The 25753-nt window shown below is 31.5% G+C and overlaps 2 protein-coding genes across 3 annotated transcripts; one reads left to right on the plus strand and one right to left on the minus strand.

Moving 5' to 3' along the window:
* Positions 1-1060: 1060 nt before the first annotated feature.
* Positions 1061-5878, minus strand: LOC144544544 (flap endonuclease 1-A-like). Of its 2 annotated transcripts, none has more exons than XM_078293072.1 (17): positions 5719-5878; positions 5529-5645; positions 4587-4645; positions 4431-4490; positions 4281-4334; positions 4131-4179; positions 3875-3922; positions 3712-3777; positions 3507-3557; positions 2994-3113; positions 2518-2602; positions 2282-2363; positions 2075-2183; positions 1940-1996; positions 1796-1842; positions 1655-1706; positions 1061-1344 (listed from the first exon to the last, which is right to left on the minus strand). In XM_078293072.1, exons 1-17 carry the CDS (start codon positions 5728-5730, stop codon positions 1195-1197), a joined length of 1218 nt encoding a protein of 405 aa, XP_078149198.1. In that variant the 5' UTR covers positions 5731-5878; the 3' UTR covers positions 1061-1194. The 2 variants fall into 2 exon arrangements, with proteins under 2 accessions (XP_078149198.1, XP_078149206.1); XM_078293080.1 differs by lacking the exon at positions 5719-5878 and adding an exon at positions 5162-5433.
* Positions 5879-16409: 10531 nt separating this feature from the next.
* On the plus strand, positions 16410-24338 carry LOC144544556 (Pectinacetylesterase family protein). Its single transcript, XM_078293091.1, has 12 exons — positions 16410-16620; positions 19827-19909; positions 21113-21239; positions 21582-21655; positions 22110-22196; positions 22295-22419; positions 22647-22707; positions 22930-22983; positions 23090-23167; positions 23325-23427; positions 23794-23942; positions 24077-24338. The coding sequence occupies exons 1-12, from the start codon at positions 16488-16490 to the stop codon at positions 24179-24181; spliced, it is 1179 nt and encodes a 392-aa protein (XP_078149217.1). The 5' UTR covers positions 16410-16487; the 3' UTR covers positions 24182-24338.
* Positions 24339-25753: the final 1415 nt, after the last annotated feature.

Consider the following 25753-nt stretch of genomic DNA (forward strand, 5'->3'; position numbering starts at 1 on the left):
AATTATCCATGAACTTCATTTATAAAGCATTAACTTTGGGTGCCCTAAACTAATGTTACAATATAATTGTACCAGTGATTGTAGGGGAGGTCGCTAATTTTGTTGGAATCACTGGTACAATTATATACAGCAGATTGATTTCCGCAGTAGTTTCCACGGGTCGTGCATGTTACAGAGTAGAATAGGTGTTTTTAAGCTCACCAAAGTGTTTGGTGAGCTTAACTCCAAAACTTATCAAATTGGTTTCAAATGACAAATCTGAACTGTTGAAACCCGCCTATTTTACATGTGATGCATCTACATGTGACATTTTTAAACATTCAAATTAATTTAGTATAAAGTCAATCGGTCAAAATTAGAAGGTTATTAAATTAATTTTAGTGTATTTATTTTTTGAACGTTTTTTGACCGCTTGACTTTATACTAAATTAATTCGAATGTTTAAAATTTTCACATGTAGAGTCATCTCTCGTAAGATAGGCGGATTTTAACGGTTCAGGTTCATCATTTGAAATAGATTTAATAGATTTTGAAGTTAAGCTCACCAAACACTTTAGTGAGGTTAAGAACACCTAGTTCTACTCCATGTTACATATACACAAACAAGAAAGATGAAGTCTGTTTCCGCATAATTTGTAATTTTGGGGCTAACTGAGGAGAATGCGTCAAACGAACTTTGTGGAATCGGCATGCGCATATTTGGAAGGATGAGGGAAGGTTTCACTTGATATCTTGAGGTTTTGTTCCACCCAATTGTTAAGGACGGAATAAGAGTGAGCTTGCTGTTATGGTATCTGTTAAAATGTAATGTAACCTTAAAAACCTATTATGAAAGTAAATCCATGCCAATCATCCATCAATTCTAGTCCCAAAGGTGTTTCTTCTTTAGTTTTTAGTTTTTTGTTTGTTTAAGAGTACCTTGGTAGTTGGTACACTACAAATTACCAACGGCATTGTTTTGAGCCTATTATCTACAAAACCAACAGCCATCTTTTTTTTTTTTTTTTATTAATCCAACAGCAATCTTTCTTAACAGGAAAATATATATAAAAAAAAAGAGTTCAATGCAGTAAGAGGATTTCAAATGTTGGCAGTCTGATACTGTACCTGACCTCAAAACATAAAAGGTACAAGGTACTTTAAAAGAAAGGAAAGACAACACTATAAAGCTTGCATTTAGTACAAAACCAAATGTTAGAGCATACATGAACTCCTCAAGGGAGTTAAAGAGCAACCGAAATTTCTCGGCCATATGGCCCTCACAACACCCGCATTTGCCATGAGACTCATAGTACTAAATCGAGATGAGAATACTGCTGGTGTGACTGTTTTAAGTCTGGACACCTGCCAGTCAAATATCATGAAAATGCTATCAACATATGGTTTGTTTCCTAATATATGCAGGTTGTTTAGGAGGGTCACAGAGAAAGAGTCCCCGCTGCAGTTTTTTTATATAAAATTATCACGCATGCAGCTATGTTTTTAAAAATATAGTTAGGAGATATTCATTTACTGTCTTTGTATTATGTGTTTTGTCTTTAGGTTTCTCTCTTTAGCTTGTAATATGTATTGAACTTTGGTTTTGATTAAAATTTGACCTTGGCAGCCTCTGCAAAGATTTTATAAAAAAGGTGGAGAGAGAATATATACTAACCTTTGGTTGAAAAGCTTGAGATGGCAAAATAGGATTGAAAGAAGCTGCAGGTCTGAGCAGATTCAAAGCAGCAGTTACCCACCATTTCACAAAATAGTTCTGAGTTTTACATTTATTTACTTATTTATTTTGAGAGCTTACAGGGTTGGAGTATACTTCTTTAAGGTAGCTTCAATCTTTCCTATTCCCTAGGAACAAAAATAATAAACAAAAGAATCAGAAAAAGAAGAAGAAGCAAATCATATGATTATAACCCCAAGTAAATAGTTTCAAGAGAACTAAAACCTTTAGAACGCGGTCATGATTGAAATTATTTTCATGCACCAAAAATTCCAGCAAAGCCTAAATATTGTTAGGTTTATTGAGTAATCCAATTAGCATAACCAAGAAACAATTTTATTATTTATGCACTAATTAGACCTCCTCATCTGGAGATGTCCAGCTCAGGTCAGGTACTTCGGAGGAGACCATCGGCTCTTTGAACAATCTACGAACCTCTTGGTAAGGCCAATCCTCAGGCACCTTATACCTGTAATCATATAATAATAATGAGTTATTAAAGTTAATCCAAAATTACTATTTATTTGTGCTATTTGGATTGTATGAAAAAACACGTCTCAGAGAAACCTCTCTAGATTCATGTTTTCAAGAACATGTTCAATTAAACCATGCTGCCTAATAAGCTTAAGTGCCCTCTGTCCCCCAATACCTACCAAGAAAATTCCACACAAAATTAAATAATAGCAGTAGAAACAAATTGTAAAAACAACAGAACAAGGAAAAAACAACGACCCAGTAATAAGTAGAAAATGTATGAAATATACTAACATGCCGAGAGCTATATAATAAAGTAAAAAATGTACCTCTGATGCTACTACAGTAGTCACATCCACTTAGAATACATAAATCAATGAACTGATCCATGGTAAGTTGGAGCTCCTCCAAAACCTAAAGAGTAATCTACAAAAAATCAATCCCTAACAAGAAACCACAACATGATCTGCAATACAATTCTTACTTATTTTCCATTTTGTCCCTTTAAATTTCAATTTTATAAATGGACATATTATTTAAAGTTATATGGAATTACTTATCTGGTGGGAAGCGGTTCAATGAAAAGATGACTGATCTAACATTACCACAAATTAGATTGGTCTTCCTTTGTGAAAAAAGAGGGAAGGACCAACATGGTGTAAATCAGACAAAATTCACAGCCCAAAAAGGAATTTTGAAGCCTCAGTAACCAAAACAGTAACTGGGATATACTTTAGAACCATTTATTTATTTAATAAACTTCTAACATTTTAAAGTACGCTTCTCAATAGAGTAGAAAAAATGCCTTAGAAGTTTCATATTCTGCAATTGGAATCTTTTTAAAGGTTGGATCCATTAAATGTCGAAGGAACCTAGGAGCTCCAAAAGTCAGAGAATCCATGTCTTCTGAGGCGACAGCATATACCTGTAGATAATAATAATAAAAAAATAATCAATTTTAATGTACCCCACAATGCCCGTACAAAACCTCATAATATCATGTGAGATTCCAGCAAATAAAGAAATGTCTTGTATTGTATAGGAAATGCCACCTACTCCAGCCCACCTAAACTTCATTGAAATACCTAAAAAGGCTCCTTTATTACTAGTACATAGAGAGGATGGAAAGTTTGTACATGGCCACATCAGACACTTTCTACTGGTTTCTGAGGTACTTTTCAGTTTTGCAATAGTGTGATCTTCTGAGGTTTTGAATATAAGTTTGATACGAGAAAAACAAATTATAAACCACTGGAGTTTATTGTAACAACAAAAGAAATGAACACATCAGTAAAATAATGCATCTCAAAAAATTTGCCTTCCCACTTGTGCAAAGTGCTGCACATTGTGCTTCGGCTTCACATGGTGCCTGAAAATGATTCAAAGAAATATAAAAATTTATGAATAAGTAGATGAAGCTGCCAAGAAATAAAGGTTGCCTCTAGCACTGGCAACTCTACATAATTTTTAGTAAGATAAATTGATAAATGGCAAAAGAACTGACTGCAAGTTTCTACTATAACCTGAATTATGGGGATGCCCATTAATTTTAAGAGCCTTTTGCAATCTTCATTCTGCTTTGTTGTAACCTGAGAGTGAAATGGAAAGTTAAAGAATACCACCTCAGTCTACAAAAAAAAAGGGTATCATTCTTGAAGGAGAAGAAAAATGGAGAAAAGAAAACACCTTGACAGTTCTTTTGCTGAACTTTTCAATTGCCTCTTGATCACCAGCCTGTTAACTCAAAATTCCATTAGAAGAACAAATCTCAAAAGAAACTCTCACATTATGGTAGTGAACCTAGTTAATATTAAGCTTTTAACTTGATTTACTTGCAATTGTACAGTCTAGCACCAAAAGATAAAATGGAGGAAGCACTAATTAAACTAATAACACAAAGAAGCTAAAACAGTGAGAACAGCAAGGGTTGTAAGAAAATTACCTCCATTGCAGTAGACAAATCCTTTTCAGCATCTTCTCTCTTTGAGAATCTACAAAGCAAATCAACGGGACCAAATCTCCAATTACAGAAAAACAATATACCAAAAAAAGAATTAAGGGTTTTAGCAAATCAGATGAGAAAAGTGCATGCCTTTTTGCAAGCTCCTGTTTCTTCAGCAGAGGTGGCCGACCATCGAAAACATACCTATCAAATATAAAAAATAAAAATAAAAAAATAATTTGCTCGAAGAAAAAATTATAACATTCCAATAACAGAAGTGCAGTTATAATAAATAATTACACTGGCTTAATTCCTGCTTCAAGCAATCTTACGGTCCTATTGAACATGCCAACCAAATGACTGCAGAAAAGCACAAAAAAATTGAAAAGCATATAAAATTTTCTGAGGGTCATAGCCAAATTAAGTGAATGGGCAAGGGAGCTCTTTTTTCTTCACCTAGTAACTTCACCAGCATCATTTGTTAGGGTCTCTACACCCCTCCTTCCTATGACAATCTAGGAGAAAAAACGAGTTCATGTCGTGCATTGTTAGAACTAAAAATGTAAAAACAATTCCCTCAAATTTAATATTTTTTTTTATGAGTAGGGTTCAATGCCTCATGTTTTTCATGCCTCAATCGTGTCTCACATCCTTAATTTCCGATTTTAAATTCCAAACAGTCGATCCGAACCACTTAACACGATCTCCATATTAAGATGTGCTTGGAGACCAAATTATATATTTTTTGAATTTTTTTTTTTTAGATAGACACAAAATCACTGTTTTTGGATGGTCCAGAATCTTGTGAAAAACAGTTATTTTGTACCTATATAATAAAATAGTAAAAAAATTTCAAAAAATATAAAATTTGGTCTCCAAGCACATTTTAATATGGATATCATGTTGAGAGGTTCGGCTCGACTGTTTGGACTTTGAAAACAGAGATAAGTATGTGAGGCATGAAAGACACAAGGCATTTGGAACCATGCTCTTCTTTATTTAAAATGGGTGGACTGTGGACACAAAATTACCTTTCACGATTTTCTTGACTTTTCAACCCTGGGAATTTTATTCTGATGTTTAAAAACTTTAATTCATGAAAGTGTTGGAACGCATTCGAATTCTGAAGTTTTGCATGATTGATCGGACAATTATGGAAGGGTGCGGGCATTGAGAGTGAAAATTGGGTATTTAATTTCCAGAATTCCTCATAATAACAATAAAAGTGGTCTTCCAAATTTTTTATGGGCACTGAAGAACCAATCAATCCAGCAACAAACACAGGTACCTCCATTCTTTATTGCTTCATAGGATATTATGGATATAAATGAGTACTCGGAGGAAAAAATTTCACACAAAAGAGATACTAAAAGTCTAGAAAAGACAAAGAAAACGTACAAGGAATTGGTAAATGCACAAGCTAGCATCAACGGCAATCTCTCGGCCTGAGTAGTTCTCTATCTTGTGTTGCACAACTGATCTTGGCGCGCGCTCCGCCAACAGCTTCGTCAAACCCTAGTATAAAAAGAGTATTAACTCCACTTAAAAGCAAGAGAAGACTAGCCGAGGAGGGAGAGAGCGCTCCTACCTTGATTCCCATCGAAGAAGAGATACGGCGTGCGAGCAAACGAGGGAGGGAAGAGGATTGCGAAGGAAAAGTGTACGGTTCTCTTTTTTCCCGCTCTCTCGAGGATCGTCTGCAGACTGGAGACTGGAGAGTAGAGCGGTAGAACCGTAGAAGGGTGATTAATTCGGCGGAGGTTTAAGGTTGGCCGAGGTTTAAAATTCGGAATATATTTCGAAAGGATTTAAACGACTTCATTTTTTTGTCTGTCCTGTTTGTATTTTAATTTTTAAATAATAAAAATAATAAAATTTATATATCAAAAATAAAAACATTAAATAAAATCGTTATATGTAATATTATTTTCTATGCAGGTATATAAAAATTTATCACTTTTTGATTGACATTTTATATGAATAAAAAAAAATCTAAATTACATATATATTTTTCCTAGTTTAAATATAATTAATATTATACATAAAATTTTGCAATAATGTATTAACAATGTGTGTTTAAATATATTTTTAATCGGATCAATAATTCAGAATTTGAGCCTTTTAAAAATTGAGCATTTCATAAATAAAACAAAAACGTAGCAGTGAGTATGGCTAATATAACATTAGTGTCATTTCAGTCTATATAACACCAACTTCAAAACCTATTAAATCGAGTTCGAATGGGGAATCAAAACCGTTCAAACCAATTTACTTTATGAGTGATGTGTTTACATGCAAACTTTTTATATTTTCGAGTTATTTTAGTATCAAATCAAACGGTAAAAAAAATTAAAAAATGAATGTATTAAAATTAACTTAAAAACTCACACATTTGACCGCTTGACTTGATACCAAATAAACTCAAAAACTTATAAATTTTACATGTAAATGCATAACTAATGAAGTGGATCGGTTTGAACAGTTTAGATTCACTATTTGAATTCGATTTGATAGTTTTTGAATTGGTGTTATATAAACTGAAATGAAATGACATTGATGTTATATTAACCATACTCTGTAGCAGTTCAGAAATTTCGAACGAATTGTTATGATTATTCAGTATCACGCGTGGCGTATGATGGAAATTCAATTGAATATATCAATCAACTTAAATAAGAATTAAAATAATTGTTTCTATCATCATTTACTTTTTCATATTTTTTAATTCTTTTTTAAATTTCTCATCTCTATTTTTGTCTTTAGGTATTATTATAGGTCGGCATTTCGAAAGTGTGATTGGTTTTGAAATCACACGAGAGTTTTAAATCGGTGATTAAGAATATGACTTGCGCCTGTTGGGATGGAAAATGACCTTCCGGTCCTTCCCACAATCAAATAATAAATCCATTCGTATAGAGTACTAATGTACTTGTCTGACCAAATCTATCCAAAAAAAAAAAAAAAAAATTAAAAACTATTCAGGTTTTCGTGTTATTTCGAAATTTATCCAAATCGCAAAATTCTTTTGCGATTTTTTTTTAAAAAACATTCTTTCTGCAAAAATTATTTGTGGTTTTGTCTTTTGTTTTTTAACAAAAAAAATTATAATTTATTTATTTTTATATTGAAACATTAGAAATATTTAATATATTTATTTAAAAATAGATGAAATATTATATAATTTGATTTATTAGAAAGACTGCGACAAATAAACTGAATCAATATTTTTTAAGTCGGATTTTTCACGGCTGTAAAAAAATTTAATATATTTCTTTTTGTGTTATTGGAAAAATAATAAAAATGTTTGGATTCTAAGTTATTGATTGAAGTTCAAAAGTCACTTCTAGGTAATACAAAAAATACTGTGATTCTTCTAATATATTTAATTTCTAAAAAATTGTATTTATTTTGAGAATTCTTTTTTAATAACAATCATTAAATAACTTAAAGTTTTTGTTTTTTTTTCAAAAATAGATACAACTTTTTAAATATTAAATACACTAGAAGGATTACAATATTTTCTATATTTACCTAGAAGTGACTTTTGAACTGAGATTAGTAACTCATAATCTAAGCATTTTTATTTTTTTTCCAATAACACACAAAGAAATATATTAATTTTTCTTACAATCGTGAAAAATTCGGCCTGAAAAATGTTGATCTGGATTATTTGTTGTAGTCTTTCTAATAAATCAAATTATATAATATTTCATCTATTTTCAAAGAAATATATTAAATATTTCTAATATTTCAATATAAAAAATAAATAAATTATAAATTTTTCTGTTAAAAAAAATAATAAGACAAAACCACAAATAATTTTTGCAGAAAGAGAGTTTTGAAAAAAAAGTAATTTTTTTTGGCAGAAAGTAGGTCCAAAACCGCAAAAAAAAAAAATTGCGGTTTAGAATTCCAAAACCGCAAAAAGAATTTGTAGTTTGGATAGATTTCAAAATAACGTGAAAATCTGAATAGTTTTTGAAATTCTTTATTTTTTTGTGTAGGAGTAAAAGTTAAAATCATCCATGGATTATATTTTTGTTGGAGTAAAAGTTAGAATTATTCGTGATCTGAATCAACCTTCTGTAATCTGTCCCCTTGTGCTCCCTATATTTTTCTTTATGAGAAACAGGCGTAGAGGGGGCATTATAAGTAGTGGAAGTCAATATTATACTAAAAAGAAGATCTATATCATTTTAATTTGTTATTTCTTAAGAGAATTATGGGGTCAGCTCTAAATAATTTTTAAAATAGAGTGGGCGTATATAATTTTTATCTAAAATATTATGTATACCCCTCAAAAACTTCGAAATTATGTATTTTTCTCTTTAAAATTCATAATATCATATTTACTCTTCTAAATTTTAAAAACTCATAAATTTACCCATTTTATTGGGTCTATAAACTAATTTAAATGCATGAAATGTCAGTTTTACCCTTTATTAAGAAAAAGAAAATAGTATGTTTAGAGCAAAATGTTAGTTTGACCTCATTTAGCACATATATAAGGTTACAAATTAGAGGAAAAAAAGATCGGAAAATCAGATCAGGCTGATTTAAGTAATGGAACGATAGGATTGATTGGTTCATGCTAATTTTGGTAATGGAATTACAGTTTCTGTTGGTTCAGATTAGGGCTGACAAAAAAATTCGAGGTTCGTGATTCGATTCGGGTTTGATTCGAGTTTAATTTGATTTGAAATGGGTTCGAATTGAAACGAACCAAACCAGGTTCGGTTCGGAATTAATTCAAACCAAACCCAAACCTAGCCTGGTTCGATCGAAATGGGTTCGATCATTTTTATGGCTCGAATCTCATAATAACATCGGCCGTCCATTTACCTGATGAAATTAAAATTCAAGATAGAGAGTCATAATTTAACCTAGCCGACACTCCCTCGCTCTCAAATCTCAATAACCTAGTTCTCTCTCCACCTCTCCCTAACTCACTCTCCCTCTAGCTCTAAAATCTAGCCGACTCTTGGCGACTGGCTGTCTCTCCGGCTGTCACTTCTCTCTCCAGCCTAGATGACTGTCTCTCATCTCTCTTCGGTCGTCTCTCATAGTTTATACCAGAAAAGCCGTCTCTGATGTATTTATTCATGAACAATTTTTCAACTTAAAAACACTCATTTCATAGTTCATACTGTTAAAAGAAAGCCATGTGAATTGTCTCGCAAGAAAAAATTAATGTATAAACTACTGGTATAACTAGGACTGCTAAAAAATAATTTAGTTCGTGATTCGATTTGGGTTCGATTCAAAAAATGTGTAGTTCGCAATTAATTTGATTCGAAATGGGTTCGGTTCGAAACGAATCAAACCAAGTTGGGTTCGAAATTAATTCAAACCAAACTCAAACCTAAGGTAAGTTCGGTTCGGTTCGGTTCGTTGCCACCCCTAGTTCAGATCTCATGTTAATTCTCACAATAAAAAACTTTTTGGATAAAAGGCATACTGCCCGTTTCATTAAAGAAACAAGAATTGTAAAACAAGATCAGTACATCATTCTACTACCAGAAAAACACATCTTAACTAGAAAATACTCAAAAGTTATACATAAAACTGGGAGGCTAAACAGTTTGCCGTAACATACAAAAACAAGCACAGCAACATACAAATCCTAAACTTGAAACATATATAACTAAGATTAAGGCTCAAAAGAGCCATTCAAGTCGGCAGGGGGTCCTTGATATAGCACCATCTGCAGGTCAGCCTCAGTAGGGTACCACACTAGTAGAGGTATCTCATCCATCTCTGTCGGCTTCTTGGATAGTATTTTGAAACTTCTAAGTTCTATTTGTATTATGCTTCTTAAATTAAAACGTTATCTGATCACGGATAACTCCGCATCATTATATATCGATCAGTCTGTATTTTTCGTCGCTACACGTATACAAATGCCTTTCGTATGGCATTCTACTGATACTACAACACTGATTTATGCTCACTGAAGTCTTATGTATTTTTCTTGGAAACTTGCTGGTACTTGCCCATGCTTCTAGACTAATTTTCAAGCTAAGCTCTTTAACATGGGCTGAATTGGGCCATGCTCGTCAAATCAAAGCCCCGCAAACAGAAGTTCTTGGTCTCATTTACTGGAATTCCATTGCAATGAGCAATGACCCCATCTGCCAGTCTTTATATAGGTCTTGGAAACTTTCAAAGTTTTGACTATTAAAAGTTGTTCGAATTCCGAGGCGGAACTAGAAAATTTTGACGGGGAGGACTAAAAATTAAAATATAAAAATTATAATTAGTGAGAATTAAATCCAACACTATATAAGCTTTTATTATTAGACTAAATCTAACATGTGATCATTTATGAGGGAGGTTGGACTATATAAAATATTCCAAAAAAATAAAACTTAATTAAATCTTATTATATATAACTAATGTTTTAAAATTATAGAGGTGGCTTAGCCACCTTTTAACTGGCTTAAGATCCTTCCTGTTTGAATTATTTTTGCTTTATTATGTCTTTATTGTTCAGACTAATATTCTCTATATAGACCAAATAATTGGCATCACATTCTTGTTTTCTTACATCAGACAGGTTCAGCTAAATTTCTGGGGCTTCTGTGGATGCCAATTTTGTGCGGCTCGTGGGATTTTTTTTTTTCTGTTTTTGTTGGATGATTTCTCCAGTAGCACATCGGCTTTGTTATGGAGAAATGAATGTGCACCGATCGGTAGAAAATTAATAGTAACAGAGCAATCCGCTAAAAGTGCGTCCGAGATGTCAGCTCTACAGTACGGCGACATTCAAATTTAAGATAGACAGATATGGATGAACTTTTCTAGCAAGATCATTTTGCATTTAAATTTTGGGACAACATGTTTTGAACCTCATTATACTTCCTTTTGTAATCCACCAAAATATCGTTATTGTTTTACTTTTGAATTATAGATAAACCACATAGCGTGCAATCGTTTTGCTGGATGCAAACGGATATTATCCGTTTGTATTCAAATTCATATATACTTTTTTGCAGATTCGAATATTCGGATACAAATACAAATACAGTTTCAAAAGCATATACAAATACGGATCCAATTATCCATATTTATATTTTTAATTTTTCATATATATGTTTGTGGCATATGTGGATACAGATAATTATATGTATCAGTATTTTTGTTTGTCCATTTGATTCTAATGAAAACTAATTTATTGAGTAATATGTTAATTTTGTTACAATATTTAAATTAAGTATTCAAATTATATTTGTATCTGTATTTATATTTGTGTAGTATTTAATATGTGTGTGTGTATATATATATATGTTTAATATCCAATTGGTATTTTTATATGAAAAATAAAACGGATACAGTAAGATTTACCAATATCTAATCCATAACCGATCCGTTTGCACCTACTTTTGCTTATTGTTTTTGATTGCTCATCCTCGGAAGACCCATCAACACAACTTTTATACGACATAATTTTTTGCAAGTACGCAGGAGAGGCATATAGATTAAATAGACGATTCAATATATTTTTTTTTTTTTGCCAAAAAATATACGATTCAAATTTCCAAAAAAGGTAGTAGTAGTTCTGCAGTTGTCTACTCAACAAAAAACTTTCGGTGTAGGCCAAGCCAAGCGCACGAGAGACGACGATGGCTTAATTAGCATTATATTAAGAGATTTTATGACAACCAACAAGCGTGTGAATTAAAAAGATAATAGGAAATGACGGAAAGCAAAAGAAAAGGCAAAAAATTAAAGAGGTACATTCGAAGCATGCCGAATTGCCAACAAAGATTTAAACTTGTGATCAATATTGGCGTTTGGCACAGACCATTTGGTTTGAATTTGCACTAATTTAACTTTTAATTTTTAGTGCGGCATCGCTTGGACCGACTGCCATCTGTTATCTATGACTCGTGACTACCGCTGATACCGCTCGTCTAGAATCTTTCATTTCAACAATCTAGAATCCGATATTTACCTCTTATAAATGATTTAAATTGGCACTCCACTTGTCAAAATATAATTTAAGTACACTATTAAAGTTCAAAACATAAAACATTATGACCGAAGCGCTGAGGCATTACATTTTTGAGAAATTATTCAATCCGATCTTTAACTCTCTGTCTAATTTATCAAATTCAGTTAAATTCGTTAACGATTTCCGTAACTTTTTTTTTTTTTTCTTTTTGAAACTTTTTTTTCGTGGACACTTTCTTTTTCTGAACTTCTCTGATCTCGATATGCTAAGTATAAAAAACTTAATATGCTAATTATAAAGGCTTGATATGTTAGATACAAAGGTTTAGCTGACTAGCTACTACTTTTATTAGCATATCTTCTGTTACTTTCCTTTAGTTACTGCTTTGTATGAAATCCCTCAGACTATTTGGTGCTTAGATAACTTTTGTCTACCTTCTGCTTGCCTAAAAATTGTTGTTTAGAAAATGGTGCAATCAGTTGGTTTGTATCTGCCTTATGGCATATTTTTGTATGAACAATTAGTTTCTAATGAAACTGGTGGTCTTTGAACCACTTTTATAAAAAAAAAGATACAAAGGTTTAAATAGCATTTATCGCGTCATAGCGGCATAGTTAAAAAATGACACTATGGCCATATAGCACCGCTATAGCGCGAAATAGCACACTATAGCACTGATAGTGCCATAGTTTTTATGGTCCGAAATCTCTATAGCGGCGCTATATCACGTACTATTTAGAACCTTGGTTAGATATATAAATGTATTTTGACCTTTTAAAATTTAACAAAATTTTAAAGTTTGGATCTTAACTATTAAGATGTGGTCTGGTGAAAAGTATTTACTAGATCATTTGATAGGCATAAAAATTTAGGACAAATATTTTTTAGTGTTATTAATCGAAATATAAAGACTTGTATGCGTCTGCGCAGCAACTGTAATTAAAGACTCATTGATATTCAAAATCGTGAGTACTAGTGATCTCTTATAAGATGATTCCGGTCAAAAACTACTAGTTAGGAGATTATACGAAAATTTAATATGGAGATTGTTATATTTGTATATTTTTACAGGTAAATAATATTTCCATAGAAATGAAATTTAATGGAGCGATTTACAAATATACCGAGGGAATCTTTATTCACGTGCTAATAGCTGATTTTTTTATCAGTAGCTAGCATTTAAGAAAAATAAATTTCATTAACTTGATGAATTGCAGAAAATAGCATGGTACATGTGAAACCCAAGGTCCGGACTTAATTAACTTGATGAATTGCAGTATTAAGAGGAGAACGTTTTGGAAGACCAAGTTTGCTACGAATGTTTAGAGCAGCTTACACTGCGGACTGGGCGAGTCGACGAAACATCGAAACAAAAAAAAAATAACATGAACATAAATTTTCCCCTATTGGTAAATATGTCCAAATAACATGAACATAAATTTGCCACGTAGGAGATGTTTATCATTGGATTGAAATCTTCATTTATTCTCATGAGAATAGAACGCGCCAAAAGCAACACGTCGAAAGTTGTTTTTTTATTATGTTGCAAGTTTGCAACTCTTATCAGTGACCGAGGGGCGAGGGAGAAATTTACATCAGTGAGGTATACATACATATTATTTACAAGAATGAATCACTAATTATATAATTCAAGAGTGATTATCAAAATTAAAATTGAAGGCCAACTTGTCACAAATCAAAATATCGTAATATCCTTGATAAATTTAAGCTTGTTTAATTTTCTTTTTATCAATATAATACTTTATAATTTTCATATCAATTTTAAATTGGTATCTTTTTTCATAAAGTTTGCTATTTCTCTTGTATAAATTATCAATTTTAATTACTTACAAAACTGCATCTTTTATATAAAAAATAAAATAAAGCATATAAAACCAACAAAAAAATTAAATAGTAAATAGCAAATAGGTTATGTGTGATGAATATTTCTTATTTCATCAAGTGTACATTTTAAAATAAGTTTGAAAATTTCTACAAATTAAAAGGTATAAATCATAGATACTTCAATTACTACCATATAAAAAAAAAATAAGGGCATTCTGATCATTTCATAATTAAAATTAAGAAATTAAAAAGTAAACTAGGTGAAGGGAGGTCCTTGTTCAGGGGAGTTCAGGGAAGGAGAGGGGGCGGCTGCCAAAATTGAAAATTAGAAGCTCAATGTGTCCTAGTTCAAAAGTTTGAGGACCTCTTTTAATATTATTTCAAAAAGAATTTAGAAGACTATAAGAGTTTTGGTCTTGGTACACATCAGGGAGCCAAGTTTGGTCCATACATGCGTCAATGAACCCATTTTACTTTTCATTTAAAACTTGCTCAGCATGACCCGTTTTTTTTTTCCTACCACCCTCAAAAATCAGAATTACATGAATACCACTCGAATAATCAGATTTCAGATTCCGCCACGTTCGCACCGTGGATCTGCGCACCGACCCGTGGATCTGTGCACTGACACGCTCGCTTTGACCCGCTCGCGTCATGACCCGCTCGAGTGACCCGTTCGCACTGTGGATCTGCGCACCAACCCGTTCGCACCGTGGATCTGTGGACGGGTCAACCCGTTCGCAGATCCACGGTGCGAACGTGGCGGAATTTGAATTCCGATTTTTCGGATGGTATTCATTTAATTCTGATTTTTGAGGGTGGTAGGAAAAAAAAAACGGCAGCATGACTGTCCATAAAAATTTCTACAAGGTTGATACTTGATTGAATAAATTTGTACATAGTTCACACTTGTTTACTCAAGATTAACCTTATACAAATTTACTATATATGTTGAATACAAATTCTGCACCAATTATTTTAGACAAGTGTGAATAATATATAAAAAAAAAATTCTATTAATAAAATAATACAGGTTTCAACTTTTAGAAAATTTCTTTAGATTCACAAATTTAATAGAGGAGGGTTTCAATATATCTCATCATACCTCATATTTATATGAGGAGGGTTCAAATGCACCCAAATTTTTGTGCATTCAAATGCACCCTATCTTTTAAATATTTTTTCTCCGTTTTCAAAGTCCAAATAGTCAATCCGAACCGTTAGATGCGATATGTGCTTGGAGACCAAATTTTACATTTTTTGGAATTTTTTTACTATTTATTAAACAACTTTGAAAATCGCTGATTCAATGGTCTAGAAAATGTAAAATCAGCGATTTTCAAAGTGGCTTAATAAATAGTAAAAAAATTCCAAAAAATATAAAATTTGGTCTCCAAGCACATCTTAATATATAGATCGCATCTAACGGTTCGGATTGACTATTCGGACTTTGAAAACGGAGAAAAAGAATTTGAAAGATATGATGCATTTGGGTGCACAAAAATTTGGGTGCATTTGAACCCTCCTCTATTTATATTTTCGTTTTTCAAGTTAAAATTGTTGATCTGTACCGCTCAACAAGATATCCATATTAAAATATACTTGGAGATGAAATTTTATAATTTTTGGAAATTTTTACTATTTTTTAAGATATGTACAAAATCACTGTTTCTAGACCGTTCAAAAATAGTGATTTTGTACCTATCTTAAAAAATACTAAAAAAGTTTCAAAATTTATAAAATTTCATGCCCAAAAGTATTTTAGTACGGATATATGTTGAGCGGTTCGGATCGTTAATTTTGACTTTAAAATCAAAGATATAAAATATAATGTATGATGAAATATAAAAGGCATAAGGTATTGGAACACTCCTCAATTTAATATGTATAAAATTTATAATTGATATATAAAAATTGTAAATGATCTACTTTTAATTTATTTTGTCAAGTATGAACCCTATTAAGCGTTTGACGAAATAATTTGTGAAAGGTTTGAACTTATTTAAGGATCAATCTTGTACAAACTTATTTTATCAATCTTATATAAATTTGAATTTATGAAAGGTGCACAAATTAAAGCTGCGAAGGTTTTGAAATAAAATTAATTCGCAGCAGCAGCAAGAACCATAATGCTATATTAATAGTAGTAGTAATAATAATAATAATAATAATAATAATAATAATAATAATAATAATAATAATAATAATAATAAAAGTAATAATGGTTGATGCTAAAAGTTCATTGCTTGCATCGTGCTTTAGGAAAACAGCTAGCCGACAAACTTTGATATATTAATTCCGATCCGATGACTGTTATCAAATCTCATTTATTTATAAATAAATCAAATGATTTGGAGTCACTATTGTAATTATGGCAAAAAAGTAGGAAGCAAATCCCTACAAGATTCTAGAGAATCCAGTAGCGCATAAGATCAAGCCCATACCATACGCTCTATATAATGTTCTTGTTCTTTCCATCTAAGCACCAGACATTATTTGCTCTCGTTTTTACGCAGTATTCTCCCTCACTGAATTAACAAACAAGAGCAAAATCTATCATGAACTTTTCTTTACTGATTGGGTTCTTGGGTTTGATTCTAATTAAGTGGGTCGATGGAGGAACTAATTATACAAATACGGATGCTATGGTGGAACTAACCTTAGTTCAATCTGCTGTTGCCAAAGGAGCTGGTAAGTATATATACAAGTATATATATATATCTACATTTTATTATTGTTTATTATTTTCCTTCTCTTCTAGCTACTTTCTGTTTTGAAAGCTTTCTTAGTTGTATATATACATAGACGTGATTTTTTTTAAAAATAGAACTGTTTTTAAAAATTTTAATGGAACAAGCACTATACGTGGGGAAGCTATAAAAAAAGACTCCACCAATTGATAGAGGCAAAAAAACTATTTTCTCTACCGATCTTAGGAATCAGTGGAGCAAAAAACTTAACATTTATCTAAAATCAATACTATCGGTGGTCTGAAAATGATTCTACCGATCCTAGAAATCGGTAGAAAAAATAGTTTTTGCTTCCACCGGTCCTTAGAATCGGTGGAATCTTTTTTATAACTTTACTGCAAACAGTGCTTGTTATGTTAAAATGATTAAAAACAGTTCTATTTTAAAAAAAAAAATCCACAGACGTACAAGCATGCATTTTATTTCTAAAAAATAATACCTCCTTTTGCACTCATGCTTCAAATTAAGATGCTCTGAGCTTTTTTTTTTTTTTTTTATAAATGAAATTAGGTAATTAATTAAGGGATGGAGAGAGATTAACATCAGATGCATAGATACTGAATACATTGGGGTCTTTGTTATTTTCGTGAATATATAAAATAGAAAAATTATCCTTGTTCCTCATGTTCTGCAGTCTATTTTGAAATATTTATACTCCACAAAAAATATTTATATCTGAATTCACAAGTATATACAAAGTGTTTATCACGATTTCTTATCTAAATAACCATAATAAAGCATAAGTTAAAGACTATATTGAGTAAATACATAAACAACTTAAAGAATTTTTATTTACTTGTAATGTAAGATATAAACATTTTTACCATCAGTAAGTATAAATGCTGAAAAAAATATAAACAAATCTGAGATATAGATAGAGGTACGGATAAGAGTTATTATCATTTTCTCAACAAAATTACCTCTGTAACCTCTTAATTACTCATGGCCGATACAAAAAAGATATGAATTAAATTTTGAAGAAGTGCCATAATGATATTAAAGAGTATGGCTAATATAACATCAGTGTCATTTCAGTCTATATAACACCAACTCCAAAACCTATCAAATCGAGTTCAAATGGTGAATCCAAACCGTTCAAACCGATCTACTTCATGAGTTGTGCATTTACATGTAAAATTTATAAGTTTTTGAGTTTATTTGGTATCAAGTCAAGCGGTCAAATATTTGAGTTTTTAAGTTAATTTTAATGCATTCATTTTTCAATTTTTTTGCCGCTTGATTTGATATTAAAATAACTTGAAAATATAAAAAGTTTGCATGTAAATGCATCACTCATAAAGTAAATTAGTTTGAACGGTTTGGATTCACCATTTGAACTCGATTTGATAGGTTTTGGAGTTGGTGTTATATAGATTGAAATGACATTGATGTTATATTAGCCATACTCGATATTAAAATATCTTTCTTTATTAGATTAGTTTAGTTTCAGACAAACTAGTTGGTTCAAATTTTTTTAGTGATGCGGGTTTAAAAATCGATTGAAGAATCTTTTGAGGGATATTGAAAATTGAAAAGTTTAAAAAACCAATTTCATGCTCTTATTTTCATCCGGTTTGAATTATAATATTTGAAGAATCACATCTAACATCTAATACGTACGGTTAGATTGAAATATTATTATATGAGTAAAGCTAGCGTGTGACATGCTCACCAAGAAAGTTTGATGAGCATAACTCCAAAAGTATATCGGATCGACGTCAAATGTCAAATCCAAACCGTTGAAATCCATGTACTTCATGAGTGATGAATATACATGCAAAATTTTGAAAGTTTCGAGTTTATTTGCTACACGGTCAAGTGGTCAAAGAAATAATAAAAATTGAATATATAAAATAACTTATAATAAAATGTTCATTTCTTTGACCACTTGACCGTGTAGCAAATAAACTCGAAACTTTCAAAATTTTGCATGTATATTCATCACTCATGAAGTACATGGATTTCAACGGTTTGGATTTGACATTTGACGTCGATCCGATATACTTTTGGAGTTATGCTCACCAAACTTTCTTGATGAGCATGTCACACGCTAGCTTTACTCTTATTATATTTCTCACGGGAAAAAGATGCATGTTCAAACCTTAACTTTCAGTTGGAATTACACCAAATAAGAAAGTGATCTCGGCCTTTACACTCCACTCAAAAAATAAAAAAAGTGTTATGGTACTAGAAACAATTTCTTAATTAAGAAAAGCAGGCTATATATATTCTTCCTAAAATCTGCATATGATAAATATGTCAAATGCCTAACAATTGGGGACGTTTTAAGGAGTAGGAAATGAATCTCATGAATTAGGAATTCGTATCCTCTGAGATATCTCATATTTTCCGTGACTTTCTGAGAAATCTCAACCGTTAAAGTACATTCTGCACGAATCTCCAAGCTCTAATAATACAGCCCCTGCGCTATCCCCGAATAGGCACCGGACACGTCGGTCATGCAAAATATGAGATATCTCAGGAGATACGCACTCATGAATTAGAGTGAGAATTGATTGTTCTCTGTAGTGAATATTGTTATGCAAAAATAAGAAAAGCAACTAGTAAATGTTTAGTTTTAAGTCTAGAACTTGACTCTGTTCAAGGGCAGGTTTAAAGGGCTCAGGGATCCACTAGTTCAAATAAAATTTTATAATTTGCCCCTTAGTTAATGAAGTATTTATTTAATTAAAGCAACAAATATGTTTCACTCTAAAATATATTTTGTTGAATATTATATTTTATTGAATTCAGTCTCTGCAATAGTATATTTTTGGTTCCGCTCCTGACTCTATTTGCTCCGATTATGTTGTCGACAATAACTAATGATTTCTGATTATATATATCTTGTTGGAAAGCAACCACCACCATTAAAAAGGTTTAATTACCTCATAACGGGATGAGATATTAGCCTTTCTAGTAGTTGCTCATACTTCAAAATTTATTGTGCATGGCTTTACATAGTAACCAGAATTAATTGAAAACAACTCGACAGAGAAAAAAAAAACATAAACACCTGCTTAATTTATCTAGTGACCTGAAAAAAAATGCTTAATTACAGCTCTAGCAGAGCCTCACCATTTTTGTGTAATATTTTGTATACGGGAAAAGCCTAATCCATTATTTGTATTTGTTGCCAAATTGAAGTGTGCTTGGATGGAAGCCCAGCTGGCTACCACCTCCAAAGAGGGCATGGTTCTGGTGCAAACAATTGGTTGGTTGATCTTGAAGTAAGACCTTTTATAGAAGTCTGCTATTCTTGTTTAAGCATAACCAGAAAAATTAATTAAGATTCATATATGTATCTCATTGTGTAATTAACAACAAATATATAGGTCCTTTTTCATGTAACGGAAAAATGAACAAAGAAAAAGTGAAAAAAAGGAGTTTGTTTGCTGTAAAATGTATACAAAAACATATAGTGAAAGGGAGAAAAAGGTTCAATTTCAAAAAAAAAAAAAAAGGAAAAAAGGTCTACAAAATATTTGAATTCCTTTTTAGTTAACTTACAAACAAAATGTTTTGCTCTTTGTGTCTGTTTGGCGAGTGAAATGGTGGTGATTTAAATACTTGGTGGTGCTTAAATACACTAAAATAGTTTCAAACAGAAAGGCATTAAGGTGGTCAGGTGGAGTACTGAAGTTATAATACTCTTAGATGTAGAACAATAATTTCTCACTTTTTTGACAATTTTTATTCGTATTATTCTAATTACTAACATAGTATATAAATACGAGCAAAACTACGGTGTCTTGTGCTCATCAAGAGAATTTGGTGAGTACAACATTAAAAATTTATTGGATTTGCTTCAAATGACGAACCCAAACTGTTGAAACCAATCTTTTTCACGAGTGATGCATGCACATGCGAAATTTATTTAGTACAACTTAAGTCAAGCGGTCAAAAAAATGATAAAACAAAAATGAATTCGAAAGTTTCAAAATTTGTACTAAATGAATCATTTTTTTTACCCACTTGATTTTGTACTAAATGAATTCAAAAATTTCTAAATTCCGCATGTATATGCATCACTTGTGAAGTAATGAATTTCAACGATTTGGATTGGTCGTTTGAAACAAATCCGATAGATTTTTGATGTTGTACGCACTCACCAAATTTTCTTGATGAGCACAACACACTCTAGTTTTGCTCATATAAATACAATCTAATATTTTTATTCCACACTATTTTATCTAAAATATAAAAATTTACTTTCTTTTAATTTTACTTGCCAACACAAGGCCTCTTTCTGCATAAATCAAACTTGCAGTTTCACACATAACCAAACAAATTTTAATCTGTGCAATTATTGCTGTAAAATGTGGAGTTTTGCATTTGACAGCAACAACTCTTTAGCATTTCTTTCTAATGTCAAAGAAGGAATTGAGCACTCTATGGTTGAAAGGGAAGTGAGAATGAAAATTTCAATGTAGGGAGGCGGCTGGTGCAATGACAGAGATTCATGCATGTCGCGTAGCACCTTTTCTCTTGGTTCGTCAAAATACATGGACAAAGTTCTCTTCTCTGCCATACTAAGCAACAACTCGGATGAAAATCCAGGTACTTGATTTCGCCTCATTCTCATTTGTCTCTGAAATTTCAGTAAAACTTTGGCCTCTTATGAAATATTAATCAAAACCAAACCCCTGCAAGTGCAGTGTCTTTTTCGAATACGTAGAACATTCTTTGTGTTGCTAATTAATTAGTCCTTTCTTTCTTTATACCCATAATTTTAAGAGTAAATTGCACAAATGGTCTCTCAAGTTGTAAATTTTAATGATCAAAATGGTAAACGAGTTATTCTTTTGTAAGAATTATTTTGTGTAATTTACTCTAATTCTAAATGCTACGCTGCCAGATATTCCTGACAACATTTATTTTCTGGTAACTTTATTTTCTCAGATTTCTACAACTGGAATAGAGTAAGAGTGCGTTACTGTGATGGTGCCTCATTTGCCGGCGAAGGATACGATAATGTTAGAAGAATGCAACTCTATATTTCTTGTTCATTATAAATTGTTGCCTTTGACTGGAAAACAAAAACCATCACCAAATTGCTGCTAATGTATATTATGAAAATATTATATAGGTGTCTTGGTCTCATTCTCATCTCCTTGAATAGTTTCCTTATGTTTTATTTATGCTTTGCCTACTCAATAATGGTTCACTTGAAATTCCTTTTTAAAGCTTTTATGACACCTTGGCATTAAAAGTTATCTAAAGATATCTCCTGTTAAATGATGATTACAACAATTAAACTGATTAAATCATTAAATTATACCCTACTGATAAATGCTGTTAACAGTTTTTTAAGAAAAGTTTTTTTTATTTAGCCTTTTATATTAGATCTAATTCTCCCATTTTTCTTTGAGACCTTTATCAACACTCATCTTTCTTACTTGGTACTGCTTTCTTTTTTTCTTAAATTAGGTTTCGGGCCTTTATTTTCGAGGCCAGCGCATTTGGTCTGCTGTAATGGAAGAGTTGATGGATTTAGGAATGAACTCCTCGCAACAGGTCTTGCTTGAACACTAGACTCCCCCAAATTATGCACTTCTTTTGCTTTGTTTGAACTTTGAAGTATTTACTTCTTAAATTAAATTGATTTCTTTTAGGCACTTCTTTCTGGATGTTCTGCTGGTGGTTTGGCATCAATTTTACATTGCGATCGTTTCAGATCAATCTTTCCTCTTCAAACTACAGTCAAGTGCCTTGCAGATGCTGGCTTATTCCTGGATTAGTACGAAAATTCATTTTTTGTTCAATATTTTTTTGTCACATTACTAACAGTTGTTAGTATATGCAAAGACTCCTTGTCAGCTTGTATATACTATCTACAAAGTCAAATTGATCTTAATTAAGTTCATTTTCTGAGTTATTACTGGTATATACCAGTCAATTTAATTTTATCTATTTCTCTATTGGGCTATATTTGACATATTTCTATAATATTATAATGTAATGCAGTGTAGATGTATCTGGCCAACGTACCTTAAGGGATCTTTATGATGGGGTAGTGACTCTTCAGGTAATCTTTACTACATTAATTTATTTTACTTCCATAAAACATCTTCACTAGATTCAAAAATTGATTTTTATTCAATTCTGAAACATAAATTTTGCCAAAATATTCCCAAAATAGTATTGGCATGGCACCCATTAGACCCAGTGGTAATTATATACTGGTATTTGTGATATCGTTAACAATAATTTTCCAGTTAACATGATTTTAATTGGCATGCTTGATTAGGGAGTTGCTCAGAACTTGCCAAAAAGATGTATATCACGCATGAATGCAACCTCGGTAATCTAAGTTTCTTCTGATATATTTTTCACCAATCGCTTTTTTATTCCTTTTATAAAGAAATTCCATATGAAAAAGTGACAATTTTTCTGTCGTATTTTTGCAGTGTTTCTTTCCAGAGAATTTAGTGAACGGGATTGAGACTCCAATTTTTCTTCTAAATGCAGCTTATGACACATGGCAGGTCAGTACAAACTTATATCTTGTACCAAGATCATAATTACTATATTCCATATGAGCACATTACCATACCACCAGTTTAAGCTGATGCCGTTATGGGTGGTTTTGATGGTTATGCTGAATTGATCGAAGTTGATTAAATACATAGTATAACTTTGCAGATTCAAAACAGTATAGCCCCAATTAGTGCTGAGGAAGGTCCTTGGAAATCCTGCAGATTAAGCTATTTAAACTGTAATTCGTCACAAATTGAATTTTTACAAGGTATGTATTAATTTTAGTTTTTTAAAAGTCATACATGTTATCTGTATTTCAATTACACAACCTTGCTACCAGAATTGGGTATGTGTATGGTACCAGCTACTGCAACTGTGCAACTTAGTATTTGTTGCCGACAATTGTCGACAACCTTCAAAAAAAAAAAACTGTGCAACTTAGTCCTTTAATAAATAACTAATACATATTATTACAATTTAGCCCTATTTTGTCTCAGTAACGGTGTCGGTTGGCAAAAACTTGCTGACATTAATAATATTGGTGCCAAATAAAATCATATAGAAGACCAACACCGGGATCATTTTGAGTAAATTGTTGCATAATTAGTGATGATTATTTTTTTCATTCTGACAGAATTTAGAAGAAAAATGACCAGAGTTGGGGAGAACTTCTATCAATCAAAATCAACTAACGGATTGTTTATTAATTCCTGCTTCACACATGGCCAAGCTGTCTTACCAGATACCTGGTATGGAGACAATTCTCCATCCATAGCAAACAAGGTATGCCTTTTGATTCTGTTTTTTTTTTTTTTTTAAAACTAAAATATGCTAAATCTTTGGAAATATATATAGCAAAAAATCAAAATTATATCTCATCATACTTCAAATAAGAATTATATAACTATGTTTTTCAGAGAATTGCACAATCAGTAGGAGACTGGTACTTCAATCGATCAGAAGTCAAGTTGATAGATTGCCCGTATCCATGCGACCGGACATGCCACAATCTTGTATTGTAAACTTAAATTTGTATCTTTTAAGCATAGATGAGATACATATCATAAGCATAAAAAATTGTAATAGCGACAGCTTGGAATAAGTTGTCATATGCTTCACATTTCTGTGTACACTAAGGTATACTTCCTTCGAAATATAGTAATGAGGTTTTTTTTTTAATTTTTTTTATTTTTAATTTGGAGCCTTCGTCTTCTAATAGTCAAGAAAGTGTCTTAATAGAAAATAAATTAAATTAAGATTAAAACAAATGGATCAAACTTATAAAATAAAAATCCTAAAATTTAAATCGAATCAGTTTGATCTATTTATTTTAAATCAAACGAGTCGAATTGAAATATAGAGACCTATATTTCCTTTAAAATATTAGTGAATACAAAATTAATTTATTCTTAAGTTTGAAAAGTGGGAAGTATGAAGTGTGTTTGGCTGGGATGCGTCTGTAATGTTAATTCTACGATCACGAAATTAAGGCTCAGAAACGTGTTGCTTTTTCTCCGGTCTTTTAAACAGCTCAACTATAGAATGAATCGTGTAACGGGTTAGAAAAGAGACAAAGGAGCTGTGCGGCTGTGCCTCCTAAATGACTAGAGAAATGGAGGAAAGTGAATCGAGCGTTTCTCAGAATAATTTTGTTTTCTTGCATTCTCAATTAGTCCATTTCCCCTTATCCATCTGCGCAAAATCCGGTCCGAAAAATAATGATCTGGTTATTTACCGTAATTTTTCTAATAAATTAAATTATATTTTATTTATTTTCAAAAAAAAAATTAAACATTTCTAATATTTTAATACAAAAAATAAATAAATTAAAAAAAATATGTTTTCTAAAAAAAAAATCAATGAGAATCTCACCAGAAAGAAATTATAGAACTAGTGAGATTCTCACCGATTTGTGCATTTTTTAAAATTCCGCTGAAAAGCGGATAAAATTTAAAATTTTCTATTTTTTTTGGATTAATAAAAATTTCGGCATCACCACGCATAGGAGTAGCAACGAGCTGTTAAAGAGCGAGCTAGGTCACACTCGTACTCGGCTTGTTAGTGTATCAAGCTGAGTGAGCGAGTTTGGATTTTAGGTCCCGAGCTAAAACTATTGCTCAAGACCGACTCGTGGCTTGTCCGAGCGAGCCGAGTTAGTTCGTTACTAGCTTGACAGATTTATAAATTTTATATTTTCTTTCCTGCTATATCTTAAATTTTCATAACACATCTTATCAATTATGACTAAAACAAAATAATATTTATATGACTAATTATTGAGAAATACTCTTAATTCAATTGTAATTAAGCAAATCAACTACTATAATGAACTTTACAGCTAAATTCATACATACAAATATATCAAAAATCCTAAATTTATACAGACATATTCACAAAATAAATTAATGTATATACCAAATCAAACAAATTCATACAAATTAACTTAATTGCTTATAATTAATTCAGACATATTCCATACAAAATTACTAATAAACTTAAACACAGTCCAAAGTGCAATTGCCATAACACTGGCTATAACATCCATAGACCATAATATCCCCAATATGAAGTGAACGGATCTGGTTAAACTATTA

The sequence above is a fragment of the Carex rostrata genome, chromosome 2, assembly GCF_964058835.1.
Source record: "Carex rostrata chromosome 2, lpCarRost1.2, whole genome shotgun sequence".
Classification (NCBI taxonomy): Eukaryota; Viridiplantae; Streptophyta; class Magnoliopsida; order Poales; family Cyperaceae; genus Carex; species Carex rostrata.